At 41.2% G+C, this 21,572-nt stretch overlaps 1 protein-coding gene across 1 annotated transcript in view; it reads left to right on the top strand.

Annotated features, from left to right (window-relative positions):
• mgmt (O-6-methylguanine-DNA methyltransferase) overlaps window positions 1-21,572 on the top strand; it is a 418,441-nt gene that overhangs the window by 362,744 nt on the left and 34,125 nt on the right. Inside the window, exon 6 of the mRNA XM_063071805.1 lies at window positions 15,922-16,061. Coding sequence (XP_062927875.1) covers window positions 15,922-16,061 — 140 coding nt within the window. The remainder of the gene's footprint in view (window positions 1-15,921; window positions 16,062-21,572) is intronic.

The following is a 21,572-nucleotide window of genomic DNA, read 5'->3' as shown; positions in this document are numbered from 1 at the left end:
TTTTACAATAATCCTCCTTAATTGCAATGTCTACACCGTCCCCTCCTTCTCCAAAGACAGACGTGAAGTATATTTGAAGAACTGTGCCTGTGTTTTTCATACACAGGTTAACATTTTGGTTTCTAAAAGACTATTCTTAGTTGTTCCCTTGCTTCTTATGTATTCATAGAGAACATTTCCATTCCTTGAGCTTACCACCATAAGACCATAAGACATAGAAGCAGAATTGGGCCATTCAGCCCATCAAGTCTACTCCACCATTCAATCATGGCCTATCCCAGATCCCACTCAACCCCATACACCTGCTTTCTCACCATATCCTTTGATGCCCTGACCAATCAGGAGACAATCAACTTCCGCCTTAAAAACATGCCGGGTAGGTTTATTGATCATTGTAAATTGTCCAATGATTAGGTTTGGTTAATCGGATTTGTCAGGGGTTGCTAGGCAGCATGGCTCAAAGGGCTGGATGCACTGACTCCAAGCTGTATTGCGAAATAAATAAATAAACGTATCTTCATATGTTGTCGAGCATTCTCTCTGCATCCTTAATTTCTTTTTCAAATGCCATTCTTTTCTCGGTTTCTCCCGGTATTGGATCCTCACATGTAGCAAGGACATTGTACCTGTTGGATGGAACCAGTCTGCTGAACTTCCCTCTCAGCCTCTCTTGAAACCAAGGAGCTCCTCGCGGCTATTCATAGCATCAGTTTCACGAACCTGTGTTTTCATCTGAATCAAACGGTTAAGAAATCTTCTCTTTTCCTTCGTGTTGCAGCATCACAAGCCAAGCTCCGGGTTAATATCTATGAATCAGTGAGATTCTCACAGGAGTCCTACACTTGTGAGAATTAAACATCTCGCTGCATACCACACAGCTGGCATGTTGTTTGTTCTGGTCATTTTTTTTAATATATTTGTTTGTTGATAGATAATTAACATCAGGCTACATAACTATGTTGGGAAAAATACTTTCCAGTCATCGATTTACTCACATTCAGAGTTGCTGCTCAAGTGCTCACAAAGAAAACACTTCTTTTCTGTTTTAGTTTGCTGAGTTTTCACTGGCTGCTCTGGTGTAACTGCTGATTCATGCTGCTGTTTTGCACATTCCAATTTCTCTTAGTTCTTCTCTAGTCACCATTTCTGTGTCATGTAGATTGTGGTGTCACATGGCGATTACTTTTCTATGGGTTTGCTGCAGCAGGAAAGCTTGTTTTAAATTGCACACAGGTGACTTTCCTAAATCATTCCATGCTATTTCAATTCCTGGAATATTAAAGAAAAGGTATTACCAGAGCTAATTCTAAGTTTCCCCTCCCTAATCTTATATTATTGCCAAATGTACAGTGGCTACACTTCAAAGCTATATAATCAGCTGCGAAAAGCTTTGATACATCCCAAGATCATGAAGCCCATTGTATAAATGCAAATTTCATCTTTTTTTGTCCTCTCTCTCCCTCACACTTATTTCGTTTTCTCTCTGCCTCTCTCTTTATAGTTGATGAGGGATTTTAGTCTTACATATACTGATTGCTATATTTGCATATAGTTAAATTTGTCCTGCTGCATGACCCATTATCATCACAGATTCATGCAGGAATGTTATTTAATTGTGGCAATTCAAAATGTTTGAAGTTAGTGTGATTAAGTACTTTATAAATTATAATCCTCTCCTTATCAAATTCTTTCATAACAAAATTTATATTATATCTCCTCTGGCTTTATTAATGCTAATTAAGAACATAAATGATAATACAAGAAATATTAATAAAGTTTTTTATTTACATGAACTAAGTATGGCACAGGTTAAGATCTTAACTAACATGCGTTCATGAAAAAATGCGTTCATTTTGTAACTGAACTGTATGCCTATATATATATATATAATTTGATTAATCAACAATATCACATCTGACAGATTATTGTGTGTTGCCAAGTACTAGGCCATTCACCTCATGTATTTCAGACAAGACTCTTCTCGTACTTGTTTATTAACCTAATTAGTACGGCAGTCTGTTCCTCTTCCTTATCAAGCTTTCCTTTAAATGCATTTATGCAGTTTGCCTCAACCACTTGACACCACATATGAATGAAGAAGTTTCTCCTGAATATTCTGCTGCGTACATAATGCCGATCCCATACATATATAACCGATAGTTTTCGACATATCATATCCCTCCATAATATTAAGTTTATTACCTACAACACCTATGCCTTTACAAATATGTAACTAGGGACATCAAAGTCACACATTTGTTTTGTGTGGACATCTAGTTTTCAGCATTCATTTGTACTTTGCTCGCCAAAGGGAACAAACACGACAATACATCAAAAGAGATGTTGACCATGGAGCAATGTAGAATATCAGAAATTGTGATTAGGAGGAAGTGTGTCCAGTTTATTTGATGTACAGTGCCAGGTTCTGTGACCTTAGAAGGAGCCAGGCTCTGCCCTGTGCACCTTTTAAATGCAAAGTAAAATTGATGTTACAAAAGAAGGCAACGAGTTCTAATTTTTGATATTTCCCTACAAAGGACAAGTGACCCTTTTGGCACTTTGCTGCACCATTCTGCTGTCACGTGGTTTTATACCACACGGAATTGCAACCCCTGATACCCACTGTCCCTGAACTTGGCATTGCATCGTGTTTCTGAATCCATTGGTACAATTTGCCAAGGTTTGCATATGTCATTGCCATCCTCGCAATTAAATATTATGCAAAATGGTGGCTTGTACTTGTAAAACTGGCATAGGATGACACATATATTTAGAAGGTGAATTGTCTTATCACCATCCTTCTGTCCTTTGACAAATATAGACACATGATTGCAGTGTGGTTGCAAATATTTCCAGATTTAATTACGAATATTCATTAGATCATTAAACTTCAGCATCACAATTTTTTTTTACTTTTGTTGATGGTGTTGATATTCTCCATATTAATGCAACAGTAAATTCAGTGACAACATGTGACTGCTGATAAGTAGTCATAACAAAAATGGAAATTATCAGGGCAGAATTTCTGGATTCGAATTGAAGATGGAAATTCTGTCCTTACAGTCAACTGATCCCAAAACCCCAACATTCCTCATGAATGAAATGGGGAAATGCACTCTGAAAAATGGGAAATTTATAATGGGAACAAAGAAATGGTAGACATTTAAATTCATACTTCGATTCTGTCTTTGCATAGGGGAATGCAAATAAGCTCCCAGATATGTTATAGGGATGTGTTATAAGGAGAAAAATGTTAGAGAAAAGAATGAAATGAAGTAAGTATTTGTAAGAAAGTTATACGTGGGGAAACTTGAGATTAGGGTAAATCCCCAGGGCACAATAACCTGCTTCTCCGAATACATAGGAAACAGTGAATGCATTTAGAAATATAGAAAACCTACAGCACAATATAGACCCTTCGGCCCACAATGCTGTGCCGAACATGTACTTACTTTAGAAATTACCTAAGGTTACCCTTAGCCCTCTCTGTTTCCAAGCTCCATGTACCTATCCAGGAGTGTCTTAAAAGACCCTATTGTATCCGCGATCACCACCATCGCTGGCAGCCCATTCCACGCACTCACCACTCTCTGCGTAAAAAACATACCCCTGACATCTCCTCTGTACCTACTCCCAAGCACCTTAAAACTGTGCCCTCTCGTGTTAGACATTTCAGCCCTGGGAAAAAGCCTCTGACTATCCACACGATCAATGCCTCTCATCATCTTATACACCTCTATCAGGTCACCTCCAATCCTCCATCACATCAAGGAGAAAAGGCTGAGTTTACTCAACCTATTCTCACAAGGCATGCTCCCCAATCCAGGAAACATCCTTGTAAATCTCCTCTGCACCCTTTCTATAGTTTCCACATCCTTCCTGTAGTGAGGTGAACAGAACAGAGCACAGTACTCCAAATGGGGTCGGACCAGGGTCCTATATAGTTGTAACATTAACTCTCAGCTCTTAAACTCAATCCCACGGTAAATGTACGCCAATCCACTGTATGCCTTCTTAACCATACAGTCAACCTGCGCAGCAGCTTTGAGTGTCCTATGGACTCGTACCCCAAGATCCCTCTGATCCTCTACACTGCCAAGAGTCTTACCATTAATAGTATATTCTTCCATCATATTTGACCTACCAAAATGAACCACCTCACAATTAACATACATCAAAGTTGCTGGTGAACGCAGCAGGCCAAGCAGCATCTATAGGAAGAGGCGCAGTCGACGTTTCAGGCCGAGACCCTTCGTCAGGACTCACAATTATCTGGTTTGAACTCCATCTGCCACTTCTCAGCCCAGTTTTGCATCCTATTGCTGTCCCGCTGTAACCTCTGACAGCTCTCCACACTATCCACAACACCCCCAACCTTTGTACCATCAGCAAATTTACTAACCTGTCCCTCCACTTCCTCATCCAGGTCATTTATAAACACCAGGAGGAGAAGGGGTCCTAGGCAGATCCCTGAGGCACACCACTGGTCACCAACCTCCATGCAGAATATGACCGTCTACAACCACTCTTTGCCTTCTGTGAGCAAGCCAATTCTGGATCCACAAAGCAAATGTCCCCTTGGATCCCATGCCTCCTTACTTTCTCAATAAGCTTTGCATGGGATACCTTATCAAATGCCTTGCTGAGATCCATATACACTACATCTCCTACTCTACCTTCATCAGTGGATTTAGTCACATCCTCAAAAATTTCAATCAGGCTTGTAAGGCATGACCTGCCTTTGACAAAGCCATGCTGACTATTCCTAATCATATTATGCCTCTCCAAATGTTCATAAATCCTGCCTCTCCGGATCTTTTCCATCAATTTACCAACCAGTGAAGTAAGGCTCACTGGTCTATAATTTCCGGGGCTATCTCTACTCCCTGTCTTGAATAAGGGAACAATATCTGCAACCCTCCAATCCTCCGGAACCTCTCCCGTCCCAGTTGATGATGCAATGATCATTGCCAGAGGCTCAGCAATCTCCTCCCTCGCCTCCCACAGTAGCCTGGGGTACATCTCGTCTGGTCCCAGTGACTTATCCAACTTGATGCTTTCCAAAAGCTCCAGAACATCCTCTTTATTAGTGTCTATATGCTCAAGTATTTCAGTCCACTGTATGTCATCCCTACAATCGCCAAGATCCTTTTCCGTAGTGAATACTGAAGTAAAGTAATCATTAAGTACCTCCGCTATCTCCTCTGGTTCCATACACACTTTTCCACTGTCACACTTGATTGGTCCTATTCTCTCATGTCTTATCCTCTTGCTCTTTACATAATTGTAGAATGCCTTGGGGCTTTCCTTAATCCTGCCTGCCAAGGCCTTCTCATGGCCCCTTCTGGCTCTTCTAATTTCATTCTTAAACTCCTTCCTGCTGGCTATATAATCTTCTAGATCTCTATCATTACCTAGTTTTTTGAACCTTTTGTAAGCTGTTCTTTTCTTCTTGACTACATTTTCAAACGCCTTTGTACACCACGGTTCCTGAACCCTATCATCTTTTCCCTGTCTCATTGGAGTGTACCTATGCAGAATGCTTAGCAAATATCCCCTGAACATTTGCCATATTTCTGTTGTACATTTCCCAGAGAACATCTGTTGCCAGTTTATGCTTCCAAGTTCTTGCCTGATAGCTTCATATTTCCGCTTACTCCAATTAAATGCTTTCCTAACTTGTCTGTTCCTATCCTTCTCCAATGCTGTGGTAAAGGAGATAGAATTGTGATCACTATCTCCAGAATGACCTGACACCTGACCAGGTTCATTTCCAATACCATGTCAAGTACAGCCTCTTTTCTTGTAAGCTTATCTACATATTGTGACAGGAAAATTTTCCAACACTCCTAACAAACTCCACCCCATCTGAACCCCTTGCTCTAGGGAGATGCCAATCAATATTTGGGAAATTAAAATCTCCCACCATGACAAACCTGTTATCATTACACCTTTGCAGAATCTGTCTCCCTATCTGCTCCTCGATGTCCCTGTTACTATTGGGTGGTCATTCAAAAACACCCAGCCGAGTTATTAACCCCTTCCTGTTCCTAACTTCCACCCACAGAAACTCAGTAGACAATCCCTCCATGACTTCCTCCTTTTCTGCAGCCAGGACACTACCTCTGATCAACAGTGCCATGCCCCCACCTCTTTTACCTCCCTCTTGTCCTTTCTGAAACATCTAAAGCTTGGCACTCTATGTAACCATTCCTGCCCCTGAGCCATCCAAGTCTCTGTAATGGCCACAACATCATAGCTCCAAGTACTGAACCACGCTCTAAGCTCATCTGCTTTGTTCATGATACTCCTTGCATTAAAATAGACACATCTCAAACCATCGGTCTGAGCACATCCCTTCTCTATCACCTGCCTATCCTCCCTCTCGCACTGTCTACAAACTTTCTCTATTTGTGAGCCAACCGCCCCTTCCTCTGTCTCTTCAGTTTGGTTCCCACCCCCCAGCAATTCTAGTTTAAACTCTCCCCAACAGCCTTAGCAAGCCTCCCTGCCAGGATATTGGTCCACCTTGGATTGAAGTGCAACATGTCCTTTTTGTACAGGTCACGCCTGCCCAAAAGAGGTCCCAATGATCCAGAAATCTGAATGCCTGCCCCCTGCTCCAATCCCTCAGCCACGCACTTATCCTCCATCTCACTCTATTCTGTACTCACTGTTGCATGGCACAGGCAGTAAACCCGAGATTACTATCTTTGAGGTCCTGCTTCTCAACTTCCTTCCTAACTCCCTGTAGTCTGTTTTCAGGACCTCCTCTCTTTTCCTACCTATGTCGTTGGTACCAATATGTACCATGTACTCAGGCTGTTCACCTTCCCACTTCAGGATTTAGTGGACACAATCAGAAACATCCTGGACCTTGACACCTGGGAGGCAAACTACCAACCATGTTTCTTTCGTATGTCCACAGAATCATCTGTCTGACCCCCTAACTGTGGAGTCCCCTATTACTGCTGCCATCCTCTTCTTTTCCCTACCCTTCTGAGCCACAGGGCCAGACTCTGTGCCAGAGGCACGGCCACTGTTGCTTCTCCCAGGTAGTTCTCTCCCCGCCCCCCCCAACAATACTCAAACAGGAGAACTTATTGTCAAGGGGTACAGTCACAGGGGTACTCTCTAGTATCTGACTCTTGCCTTTCCCTCTCCTGACTGTTACCCACTTGTTTGTTTCCCGAGGCCCTGGTGTGACTACTTGCCTGTAGCTCCTCTCTATCACCTCCTCACTTTCCCTGAACAGACAAAGATATATTTGTGAACATTTTACAATATTCTTTAGACTCTGGAGCAGTTCTGGTGGATTGGAGAGTGGCTAGTGTAACCCTACTATTGAAACTGACGTTGGAGAAAAAAAGAATTAGAAACTGGCTAGCCTGACTTTGGTGATAGGGAAAATGCTGGAGTCCATTGTTAAAGCTGTAATTGCTTGGAGGTGAGTGACAGGATCAGTAAAAAAAAGTTAATGTGTATTTGTTAAAGGAAATCATGCTTGAATTTATGGGAGTTCTTTTGGTAGATGAGGAAGAAGCAGTGGAAGTAATGTATTTGAACTTTCAGAAAGCTTTTGATAAGGTCCCACAAAGAGATTATCGTACAAAGCTCAAGGGGCTAAGGTGCTGTTAAGAACAGAAGAGTAGTTGGCTGATTGGAAACCAAGAGCAGGATCCTATAGATGGGCATGGTTGAGAGCACCCTGACTGGCTGCATCACTGTCTGGTATGGGAACTGTACCTTCCCTCAATCGCAGGACTGCAGGGAGTGGTGCGGACAGCCCAGCGCATCTGTAGATGTGAACTTCTCAATATTCAGGACATTTACAAAGACAGGTGTGTAAAAAGAGCCCAAAGGATCATTGGGGACCTGAGTCATCCCAACCATAAACTGTTACAGCTGCTACCATCCAGGAAACAGTACCGCAGCATAAAAGCCAGGACCAACAGGCTCCAGGACAGCTTCTTCCACCAGGCCATCAGATTGATTAATACATGCTGACACAACTGTATTTCTGTATTATATTGACTGTCCTGTTGTACATAATGTTTATTATAAATTCCCATAATTGCACATTGTACATTTGAACGGAGACATAAGGTAAAGATTTTTACTCCTCGTGTATATGAAGGATGTAAGTAATGAAGTCAATTCAATGCGGCTACAAAGAAGGCATGAGAGCAGCGCTACTTCGGAGTTTGTGGAGCTTTGGCATGTCAGCAAAGACACTTGCAAATTTCTTCAGATGTACCAAGGAGAGCATTCTAACTGGCTGCATCACCATCTGGTGTGGAGAGGCCAACGCGCAGAATTGAAATAAGCTGTAGAAAGTTGTAAACTCAGCCAGTTCTATAATGGGCATAATGGCCTCCCCAACATTCAGGACATCTTCAAGGAGCAATGCCTCAAAAAGGCAACATCCATTATTAAGGACCGCCATCGCCCAGGACATGCTCTCTTCTCATTGCTACCATCAAGGAGGAGGTACAGGAGCCTGAAAGCACCAACTCAATGATTCAGAAACAGCTTCTTCCCCTCTACCATCAGATTTCTGAACGGACATTGAATTCATGACTCACTACTTTGTTTTTTTTCTCTTCTTGTGCTACTTACTTAACTTTTAAAATGTATATACACTTACTGTAATTTACAGTTTTAATTATGTATTGCAATGTACTGCTGACACATAACAACAACATTCACAACATATGCCAGTGATATTAAACCTGATTCTCATACTGATTTGAACAAGTTGAGAGAGTGGACAGGTGCATGGCAAATGTGGTATAAATGTGAGAACATCCACTCTGATGGGAATAACAGGAACGTAAGCTATTATCTGAATTATAGTAAAATGGGAAATGGGGAAAGTTCGGCATGACCCTGCAACCTGTGTGCTAAAAGCGTGCATGCAGGTGCAGCTTGTGATACAAATAGGCAATTGGTAGCTGTGTTTCAGTCAAAGTCAATATCAAAGTGCATATACTGTATATCATGAGATGCATTTTCTTGCAGCCATCCACAGGAAAAATAAACAAATACAACAGTTATGAAAAAATCATACATGGCAAAGACTGACAAACAACCAATGTGCAAATAATAAAAAAGGTAAATAAATCATGCTGAGAGAATGAGTTGTAAAGTACTTGAAAATGAGTCCATAGGTTTCGAGTCAGTTCAGTGTTGAGGTGAGTGAAGTTATGCACACAGGTTCAGGCGCCTTATGGGGGTAACTAATAACTGTCCCTGAGCCTGGTGGTGTGTAACCTGTAGCTCCTGTACCTCCTGCCCGATAGTAGGATAGTAGTAGTGAGAAGAGAGCATGGATGACAGGGGTCTTTGATATTGGATGCTGCTTTCTTGTGGCAGCACTCCTTATAAATGTGCTCAGTGATGGGGAGTGTTTTTGCCTGTGATAGTCTGGGCAGTGTATCCATATCTACCTATTAATTATCTCTCCATCTCTCCCTGTCGCGCCCTCTCTCCCTTGTGCACTGGGCATTCACTGTTTATACATTATATGCTTGCACATAGAATCCAAGTGATGATGTTGGGTGACAGAACAGGGAATCACGAGCTACTTGTTATTTATCTGCATCTCCCCTGTGTTGAGCTGATGGGGAACTGCACAAGGATACTGACAGGATGTGAAACAAAAAGGATGGTTCATATTCACGATCATAATCCTTTGGTCAGAGGGGTACACTGGAGACAGGAAAGTCCTTTTATAAGTCTCACCAATGCAAACAGTGAAGGACACTTAGTAAAGGTTAAAAGTACATGTGTCCTACCAAAGAAAAGGCATCTGATGGATTTTATAACCTGTAAACATCCTTTAAAACGCTGAAACGAGGAGCAAAAACAAAGTGTGAAGACTTCAGCCTGACAAATGATATCGGAAGATCAATTAACGTTAGGTATTCTGAAAGGGAAATGAAGTAGAAGTGAGTTGTTTGAAAATGAATATTTCAAGGAGCAAAGACTTGCTGATTTTGCTCTGTTCACTTTACGTTAAGAAGTCCAAAGAGGAGGAAAGAAGGCAAAGCACTTTTGTTCAGTTTCTAATCATGATCCACACTTCCTGTAACCTCCCAATGCAATTGCAGTCCTCATTTTCCCTCTTTTTTTTATCACCTTAGGCCTCTTGCTCTGCTCTGTCAAATCTCTTTACAAAGCACTAGAGTAACAGACCAAGTATTTTCTGAAAGGAATTGTGAGTCAGAGACAAGATGATAACACCAACAGAACTGTGTATAAGTCTGAGGCACATATATTTAGCTAGGGTGTCTAAGACTTTTGCACAGTACTGCATTTGTCAACGTGGAGCGGAGAGCAAGTTTGTAAATCTGGTGGGAGCAAAGGATATTGGGAATGGTGAGTATGGAGTGCCACAGTACACACCCAGCCCTGAGACTCCAGGCAAGGTCATTTGATTCCAAACAATTGATTTATTGATCATTACAGAATGTCTCTCTGGTGCTTCTCACTCTCTCACCTCTCTCTCCCCCTTTTCCCAACCATGATTCCCCTCTTCCCACTCTCAGTCCACAATAGACACCCATATCAGAATCAGGTTTGTCATCACTCACATATATCATGAAATTTGGTTTTTTTTTGCGGCACTGTACAGTGCAATACATAAAATTACTAAAGTACTGTGCAGAAATCTTAGGCACCCTAGCTATATATATGTGCCAAAGACTTTTGCACAGTACTGTTCTTCCTCTAGTGAATGTGACTTCAGACTTTCACTGTGAATCTTTCTTCAATCTGTCACCTGCAGACCTTTTTTCTCTGACAAGCACATTCGGACCTTAGATGTGTTCCCGATTTCCATTCCAGTCTTGGTTCCATTCCTGTCCATTGGCGGCATGGGTCCAGAAGTTATAAGTGCAGTAACCACTTGAGGACTGAGTTATTGATATAGATAGATAGACAGACATACTTTATTGATCCTGTGGGAAATTGGGTTTCACAACAGTTGCACCAACCAAGAATAGAGTATAAACATAGCAACATAAGACCACAAATAATTAAATAATAATATGTAAATTATGCTAGATGGAAATAAGTCCAGGACCAGCCTATTGGCTCAGGGTGTCTGACCCTCCAAGGGAGGTGTTGTAAAGTTTGATGACCACAGGCAGGAATGACTTCCTGTGACGCTCAGTGTTGCATCTTGGCTGCATATAGACTGTGATAGAGAGGTAAAAGTATGCTTTGGATGACTGCAAGCCTTTGTCATTTCTGGTTCCTTTAATGATTCAAGCCAATGCAGCCCAGACAAAGATTCTTCATTTAGTCAGCAATGTCACTTTGGTGATTCACAAGATTTCTTTAGAATGTTACCTCATGCAAATAACTGGCACATTAGGCAAAATAACACTGAACCTTTGCCGCAGAAAATGCTCTATATGACAATCTTTATACTTCCCACAAAATTCCTCCCATACTTTCCCATCTGCAGAATTGCTGGTCATCATTATCCCAGTCTGTAAATTACTTAAGGCTATGCTGCTCAGAATTCCACTGAGGAATGAACGAAATTTCAAGACTCCTTCCCTTCTACAACTAAAGTTTAGTAAATTCCTTATGGATGCCCTGCAACTTTGGAAGGTGTGATAGAAATGCATGTTATTTGTTCTTTATTATATGTTTTCTTCTTACTTTTTGTGGTTGTAATTGCTTGTCTGACATAGCTTTCCATGGCTGTCTAAGATCATTTCTTCACTGTTTTACTGCCAATTACAGTCTTGGGAACAGTGCCTAGAACATTTGCATTGTTGACCTTTATTTCCACTCTTGATTTGCTTAGCCACATAATTTTAAGAAAAGGGTCAACCAAGGCATTAATCTCTATGCAAATGTCAGTAAACCTCTATATTTCTGGTATGTCGGAATGGCGCATTTTTAATTGTTCCTAGTTACACAGACTTAGTCCTAGTTTGGCAAAGATCTTGTATATCACAGTTGAGTTGCTGGTGAACGCAGCAGGCCAGGCAGCATCTCTAGGAGGAGGTACAGTTGACATTTCAGGCCGAGACCCTTCGTCCTGACGAAGGGTCTCGGCCTGAAACGTCGACTGTACCTCCTCCTAGAGATGCTGCCTGGCCTGCTGCGTTCTCTAGCAACTTTAATGTGTGTTGCTTGAATTTCCAGCATCTGCAGAATTCCTCGTGTTTGCGTTTTTAATATCACAGTTGGTTCTTTTTTAAATGATAGAAAGTCAAAGCTACCCTCATTCTTCATGGCAAAAATTTCCCTGGGAGTCAAGAATATGGAACCTATATAAAAACAAAGAGAATAACAAAGTATGAGGAATAAATAATGAATCTGGTGCTTCTCTGCAAAAGCATAGGCCAGTGCATATGGCAAACCAACTGCATGTTAAGGGTTGTAATGAAGCTGGGCAAAAGTTGAAACACAGGCCTGCAATTTTCCCTTTCTCAAGTTGAAGTTCACAAGTGAGGGCATTTTTCTCAGCAATAGCAGATTCCTGACAGTGAAAGGTGTCATGTTCTAATCATCCATGCATGTAGTTTAAGCTCCTGTACAGTGGAAGACTGATTTGAACAGTATACTTTTCCATTCTGCAAAATTTGAAGGAGAGATTTTGTTCTGTTTCCATGACTATGTCAATATACATTTATGATCTGATTATGTCATAAATAAGAGCAAAGAATGACTCATTGATGCAATCACCATCTGTGATATTATGGAAGTATCTCCATGTGTTCTTATTAAATATCTGTACAATGTATGATGACTGATATAGTGATAGAATGAAGAATGGAACTTGATATGATCGACCTTGCTGGTGGAATTGCTCACTATGAAATTATGTTACTGCATGCCCAGAGATGACATGTCAATGTTGCTCTACACTGGAGTTGAAAGGAACTCCATTCACTTGATTCCTTCATTGTGAGGCAGCCCACTGGACCAGCTGCATCTGAGGCAGTGTGGAATGCCAAAGGCATCCCGTAAAGATGAGCTTGCTGCTGCTGGTACTCAGTCTATGCACATGCGAACAGTATGTGTACAGAGGCTGCAAGGCTCCCACATGGAGTATGATGGAGTGGACCATTTGTGTGCTGGTGCTCTACTGTGCAGGCGTTAAGTCCTAAAGATTTTCTGTTCACTGTTCATCTACCTCATCATTGTGAAAGGGCAACCATTGCTTGGATATGCATGGTAAACAACTGAGGAGCAGGAAGATGAGGTTGAAGCATCTCTGTCATGTGTCCCTGTGGCAGAGGGAATGAATGTGGCTTTGATCTGGATGGGTAGAACTTCTCGACAGTTGTTAGAGTTGCCCTGTTTGACAAGTGGAAAGTATTCCATTACATTCCTTACTGGTGCATCATGGTGGAAAGACCTTAGTTAGAATCCTGTATGAAATGAATGGGAAGGTATGCCAGATGATGTAAATGAGGCTGCAAAAGAGCTTAGCCTGTGTGTGTGTATGTGTGTAGTCAATTGTTATCTCTGCTCCTCCTTGACGACACACAAGTCACCGGTCACACCTTGCAGGATGGCCTGCTGAGCTCTGCTTGCACGTTCATCCCCAGTTCACAAACTTCAGATTGGGCAGAGCTGCCTGCAACACGGCCAAACAGCGAGTACGCAGCAGGAGGCCGGTTCTGTTTGCCTTCTACTGACCTATACGTGTTATAATACTTATAAAACCTGACATGAAGGCTGCAGTCACTGCAGTGGGGTCATCTGCAGAGAGGTGAGAATGTGTAAAGTCTACTACTGCATCATTATCTACCACTGCCACTTCCATTAAATCCCTGATACTTACCATATTTTGGAAGGACATTCAATTCACTTTTCTTCATGAATACATGCTCTTTATTGCCACATAAAATTTGCATATATGATAGCATTTAAGAAAAAACATTTGCCTAAAAAATTAAATTACTTAAAAAATACTGCCTAAATAGCTAGTTTATTTTTACATGTATATTCAATACTGATAATTTTTCATGTCAGAATACTTATAAATCTTTGATGTTTACTAATTTTAGATATGTATTTGACTCCTGGTCAAATTTATATGTATACATACACAGTGGCATGCAAAAGTATGGGCACCCTGGTCAAAATTTCTGTTACTGTAAATAGCTATGCGAGTAAAAGATGAACTGATTTCCAAAAGGCATAAATTTAAAGATTACACATTTCTTTAATATTTTAAGCAAGAAGACTTTTTTATTTCCATCTTTTACAGTTTCAAAATAACAAAAAAGGAAAAGGGCCCAAAACAAAAGTTTGGGCACCTTGCATGGCAGCACTTAGTAACACCCCCTTTGGCAAGTATCACAGCTTGTAAACGCTTTCTGTAGCCAGCTAAGAGTCTTTCAATTCTTGTTTGGGGGATTTTCGCCCATTCTTCCTCGCAAAAGGCTTCTAGATCTGTGAGATCAAGCAACACACATCAAAGTTGCTGGTGAACACAGCAGGCCAGGCAGCATCTGTAGGAAGAGGTGCAGTCGATGTTTCAGGCCGAGACCCTTCGGCAGGAGTGAAGGGATTTTGTGGACGTGAAAGAGACACCCAGAAGGTATATTGCTAAGGCAGGAGTTCAGTCTAGTCATGACCAACCTCTCAAAGCAGTCCATCACTTTCACGGCTATAGGTGGATTCATTATAGAGCCTAATGGCCAAGGGTAAGAATGACCTCATATAGAGCTCTTTGGAACAGCACAATTGTCTTAGTCTATTACTAAAAGTGCTCCTCTGTTCAGCAAAGGTGGTATGCAGAGGGTGAGAAACATTGTCCAGAATTGCCAGGATTTTGCATAGGGTCTTTTGTTCTACCACAGCCTCCAGTGTGTCCAGTTTGACTCTTATAACAGAGCCAGCCTTTCTAATCAGTTTATTGAGCCAGTTAGCATCACCTGTGTTGATGCCATTGCCCCAGCACACTACTGCATAGAAGACTGTACTGGCAACAGTAGACTGGTAGAATACGTGAAGGAGAGGCCTGCATACTCCAAAGGACCTCAGTCTCCTCAGGAAGTTGAGACGACTCTGGCCCTTCTTGTGCACAGCCTCTGTGTCGGTGCTCCACTCAAATTTGTCATCCAGGTACTTGTAGGTCTTCACCATCAATAGTAGCAGGGAGTAATGCAGGTTTGTTCTTCCTAAAGTCCATCATCATCTCCTTTGCCTTGATGATGTTGAGCTGCAGAAGATTCAGTTTGCACCATTTGACAAAGTCCCCCACCAGTGCCCTATATTCATCCTCCTGTCCTCTCTTTATACACCCAACTATCGCTGAGTCATCAGAGAATTTCTGCAGTAAAGTCTGAGGTATACAGGGTAAACAGGAAGGGAGCTAATGCAGTCCCTGTGGGGCCCCAGTGCTGCTTATAGCCTTGTCTGACACACAGCTCTGAAGCCACACATACAGTGGTCTGCCAGTCATTACCTAGGATACAAATGGAAGTGCCAGTGTGCAATGAATGGAACTTTTCCCCAAGCAAGGAGGACTGTATGGTATTAGATGGATTTATTGTTTGAGAAACTGCCTGCACCAACTTAAGACCCAGTGGAACTTCCCTTTATTCTATAACTCTTCTCTTTCGTAGTTCTGATGAAACTCTTTTTTTGCCTTTCCACAGACACTGATCTGCTGAATATATTAACATTTTTAGTTTATCACCTTTAATCGGTGTAGGCTATCCTTTTTAGATTAATTTTGCGGTAGAATCATTGATTCCTTTTGCAAGGTTATTGAATGCAGCTATAGAAGTGGTTTCAATAATTTTAAAGAATTTTTTTTACAATTGGCCTTTTCATTGGTCAAATGGCTTGAGCTCATTAATATTAAATTGGTCAGGGAGTCTTTAAGAAACAGTTGAAAGTTGTGAACCACCTGGTGATTGTTCTCTTTGCTTTTTTCAGCTACCTTCACTTGCAACGTGCTGAGGACTCTGCTAAATGACGTGAAATTTGGAGAAATGATTTCCTACAAGCAGCTAGCAACCCTTGCAGGCAATTCAAAAGCCGTGAGAGCTGTGGGAGGAGCAATGAGAAGTAATCCGGTAAATCTACCTCAATATCATTACGATGCAAAATCAAAATTCTAACAGTTATGTCAGGGCAGTTTGGGCCAGGCCACCTTGCTTTCAGAAATAAATATAAAACCAGTGTAATTCACAACTAAGACCAATTTGTGCCCTTTACCCCCTCCATATAACACCTCCAGCTTCTCACTTCATCCCCCCGCCACCCCTCACCTGGCTGCATCTTCCTTTACAGACCTCATAAAAGGTCTTGGCCCAAAAGGTCACTTCTTTATTCCTTTCCATAGATGCTGCCTGACCTGCTGAGTTCTTCCAGCAAAATGTGCTTGTAATTTAAGTATTATTTAGTTCAACCATTTTCTGCAATTATTTTGGAATTATCCAAGCTTCTGGAAGGGGCCTTCAACATACTGGAAAATGGTGATTGCAGATTTCATTTTTTCCCATCCTTAATGAATAACAAAGGGCAAGGAAGACTGTTCATGAGATGTGGTTCAGGCTGGAGAATTTCACTGCTGGGAGCTCACATCTGTCGAATGTATCATTGTCACACACTTCTTTAATATGTAAGAGTAAAACATCTCTGGATGTAATCATTAGGCTGCAAAGGTCATGAAAATAGGAGTATGAATTCCTCCAATGGCTCAGGTTGTGAAAGCCAAGCATAACTGTACTGCAGGCCAGTAGGTTATGGGTTCGCAGGTGGATCTCTGATTGTGGGTGTGGTGAAGCTTACAGATGTTAAATTTAAACATAGTAAAGGACCCGAATCATTTGGACGTGGAGAATGGATCAGTTTGTGAAACCAATAATGGGCTTTGTAGCATTGAAATTTGCTGTCTACTATGCCCCCAATCTTGGTGCCATCCACAAATTTGCTGATCCAGTTTACTTCAATATCATCCAGGTTGTTGATATGGATGACAAACAACAATGGACCCAGCATTGATCCCTGCATCACACCACCAGTCACATGCCAAGTAACCAAACTTTCTTGACCAACCTCCCATGTAAGACCTGTCAAATGCCTTACTAAAGTCCATGTAGATAACATCTACTACCTTGCCTTCATTAACTTTCCTGGTAACTTTCTCAAAAAACTCTATATGAAATTGGTTAGACTTGACTTACCACGCACATTGCCATGTTGACTATCCTTAATTAAACCCTGTCTATTCAAATGCCTATATATCTGGACTATTAGAACAGCGGTCCCCAACCACCGGGCCGCAAAGCATGCGCTACCGGAGCCGCGAGGAAACGATATGATTTGGCGATAGGAGTCAGCTGCACCTTTCCTCATTCCTTGTCATGCCCACTGTTGAACCACTACGCATGTGAGGTCATTACCTGCGCGTCATCCATGTCAGCGCGGGAAGAAGATCAACTCCTCGAGCTTGCAAATGACGGCGGGCTGAAAACTATGTTTGACATAACATCTCTGCCGGCATTCTGGATCAAAGTCAAGGCTAAATATCCTGAGATAGTCACGGAAGCACTGAAAAAGTTGCTTCCATTTCCAACATATCTCTGCAATGAGTGCAACGAAAACCAAATTGCGTTATAGACTGGACATAAGGAACCCTGTTCGAGTATCGCTGTCTCCCGTCACCCCTCGATGGGACCATCTTGTTGCAGGGAAACAAGCATTCAGCCCAGGGCTCCCACTGATTCAGCGATATTAGTGTGTTGCAATGATTTTATATGTTCATACGGGGAAAATATGTGCTGTGTGTTTAATATCCAAACGTTACTTAAAATGTTATGATGCTATTGACTTACTTATATAACCATATAACAATTACAGCACGGAAACAGGCGATCTCGGCCCTTCTAGTCCGTGCCGAACGCTACTCTCACCTAGTCCCACCGACCTGCACTTAACCCATAACCCTCCATTCCTTTCCTGTCCATATACCGGTCCAATTTTTCTTTAAATAATATCGAACCTGCCTCTACCACTTCTACTGGAAGTTCGTTCAACACTTACTTCAAGCTCCCCTGTCCTTCCCTGATAATTGACTTATCGCTATATTCATGCGAGGAAAATATGTGCTGTGTGTTTAATATTAAATTCATTAGATAAACCCTTTTAGAAACAAAATTGAGTGTATTAGCCACTTATCACCTATATTCCGGTCGTGATTAACACCCCCGCCCCAACAGAATCGCCAAAAACAATTTGTAGAAAAAATCGGCACGTGCACACATGTGCACTGGTGCCCGCGCAAGGCTTCATGATCATTGTAGTCTCTCGGTGTAAACAACGTATTTGACTCTACTCTTGTCCGTTGGCAACCCTACACCCCTCCCCCACCCCCGGTTGACCAGTCCGCACGAATATTGTCAATATGAAACCGGTCCGCAGTGCATAAAAGGTTGGGGACCTCTGTATTAGAATACCTTCCAATCATTTACCCACGATTGATGTCAGGCTTTATAGCCTATGATTTCCCAATTTATTTTAGATCCTTTTTTAAACAATGGAACAACATTAGCTATCATCCAATCCTCCAGCACCTCACCATTGCTAAGGATGTTTTAAATTTCTCTGCTAGGACCCCTACAATTTCTGCAGTAGCCTCCCACAAGGGCTGAAGGAATGCCAAGTTAGGTCCTGGAGATTTATCCACCCTAATTTGTCCCAAGTCAGCAAACACTTTGTCCTCTGTAATCTGTATAGGATCCATAACTTTGCTGTTGTTTTGTCTCACTTCAACGGACTCTATGTCTTCCTCCCAAGTGAGTACAGATACAAAAAAATTCCATGTTAAGGAGAGAGAGAGACGTACCAAAAATCAACCCCATAAACACAAAAGCTTCTGTAGATGCTGGAAATCCAGAGTAACATACAAAATGCTGAAGGAACTCATCTGGTCAGGCAGCATGTATGGAATGGAATAAACAGTTGGCGTTTCAGGCCAAGGTCCTCCATCAGGCCCTGAAAAACCAACCAGTGGTTTTCCTCAGTTTCATCGTGTTCCTACTACAGACTGCATATACACTTGTCTTTGTCAAAATCTGGCTTGGCTTGGATGAATCACCATGGTAAAATGTTTAGCCAGCATTCACCATGTGGGCCATGAACCACACTTGTCTAGCTAGTTAGAACCATACTTCAGTAGGAGATTACAACCTCAAACTCCAGTCATGTCCCATTAATTTTCATAACACTCTTGATCTAGTACTATGCAGAAGGTAGTCATTTGACCTATCAAACCCATTGAGTATTTAAGTGTTTTGGAACAGCCTCATCTATTTAATATGAAAATGACTGCAATATTACTTGCACTTCAAGGCCCATTGTGGCAGATAAGGAATGGGATCAGCTGAACAACCAAGGTGGAACAGATTAAATTAATTGGTTGAGGTTTTCACCATTTCTCCAGCTAGTCCACTATTCTCCTCATTTACTCACTTCCTCACTATCTCATAGTCGTCTTCAGAAAAATGGCATACCTTCTCAAGTGCCTAACTTTGCACTCTAAACAATCTAAAGACTTGAAACGACAGTTACAGTTTAGAATTACCACTTTAAGATGTCCAACCATTAAATAACACTGAGGTGTATGCATCTTCCAAAATTAGGTGCCCATAATACGTGCAGCTGCTGAAAAGGTAGTGAATGGTACAGCTCACTCACACTAGGTGCAAACAAATATCTCTCCTGGTGGCATTAGAGCAACTAACACTAGCCTTCGCCCTCTGCATGACTTTATGCAGGTTTGAAATCCTACCCAAAGAGAGAGGAGAAAAGTCACCACAGATACCATCATTGTGCAAGCAATAAAGTAAACCTTTGATGGCAGGTTGTAAAGATTTTCCTCCCTCCCATTCACATGGTCATGCATTGAATCCTCGTTTCTGCTTTTATTTTTTAGCTGTCCTAATATTGTGTCCCACAGAGAGAAGAGAATTGCCCATCTCTTATCACACTTGTTTTAGTGAGCCTCATAACAAAGTTTGAACCAACCTAAACCCTAAAGTGATGCCAATCCATTTAGGCAGCTGGAGAAGGCAAGCAAAGCCGAGACCAATGACAGCAATCATCCATCTCGCTCTTTCCATTCCAGATATTCGTGTTGTGTCTGCTCAGTTACCCAGGTAGAGCAAAATCCCCATTGTTTTATTTTACCTTTAAGTCAGTTGTTAAAGGTTTATTCCTGCTCACCAGATGATTTGAAACAAAATCACCATGCAGCACCAAGCTGTTGAGGTCATACACAGTAATATTTATCCGCAATGTAACAGCTCATGAAAGTACACGTGAATGTAGACATCAGATTCATCCAATGAATTCAGAATTTGATTCTGTACTGGATAAGAGACTACTCTGTGGTTCAAGTCACTGCACTCTGTAATGAGGCTATCCTTCCGCAAAGCAGATTTGGTCCTGGTATGTTTATCTCACTACTCTTTCCCCCTTGTGCAGTGCACAGTGCTCTATTAATGAACTCAGCTGAGAACTTACAAAGTGTCCTATTGAGGGCAGGGAAGCTTCAACATCTGCTAAGTCAGATTTTCAGTATGACAGCATTACAGTTAGAAATGCGAGGCATCACTGGGAAATTGATTAAGTTAGCATATAACCCAGTTTTAAAACTGGTAATTAAAACTGTTTGTATTCATTCTGTTTTGCTTTTGCATTCTTTTTTACATTAAGCTTGCATTCTTGTATTATTAAACAGAAAACAGATCATCCTTTATTTAATGTTTCAGTCCAATATGTAGACTGTTAAAAAGGTTCACAGCAAACATCATATTTACTCTTTTCAAATATGATATGATTTTTACATTTAGTAAGCTCATTGAAGAAAAATAAAGTATAACTAGACTCTATTAATATGTATTTAAATACATATCAGCATTCTACAAGTGAAATCTCATGCATTAAATGTTTTTAAAGATTCAAATTACATAGCAAACCCACAGATAGCTAAATGTTCAGAATTTTTCATTAAATCATCACTTCTGACACTTTCTGTCTTATTTCCTGATGTCCAGAATTCATAATCCTTCTTTGGAGTAGCAGAAAATTCAGAATAATAGCTGGTCGTTTTGCTGTCAGTGATGCCCTAGTACCTGTCTACACATCTAACATATCAAAGCCCAGAAAGAAAATTTGAAAGAAACTGCAGACATTGGAAACTGAAACAACAACAGAAAATGCTGAAGAAACTCAGTAGGTTGTGAAAAAAGAAACTTTCAACATTGGATGAAGAGTTTCAGACCTGAAATATTAACTGGTTCTTTTACCACAAAACGCTGCCCGACCTGGTGAGATTTTCCAGCATTTTCTGTTTTCATGCCAGAAGTTAATGACTTCACAATGGGTTCACAATTTTTCTTTTTCAATGATTTTTATCGAGTTAAGATCAGAGAGTTCTCAAAACATACCATTGCAAAATCCAGTTTCTAGGGATTTCTCAGAGCAACATTCAAAGTACATTTATTATAAAAGTATATATACTTTATACAATCTTAAGATTCATCTCCTTACGAGCAGCCACGAAACAAAAAAAAACATTA

This window comes from Mobula hypostoma, chromosome 19 (genome assembly GCF_963921235.1).
Source record: "Mobula hypostoma chromosome 19, sMobHyp1.1, whole genome shotgun sequence".
Classification (NCBI taxonomy): Eukaryota; Metazoa; Chordata; class Chondrichthyes; order Myliobatiformes; family Myliobatidae; genus Mobula; species Mobula hypostoma.
Note: the sequence above shows the minus strand (reverse complement) of the source record. Positions and strands in the feature narration are given on the sequence as shown.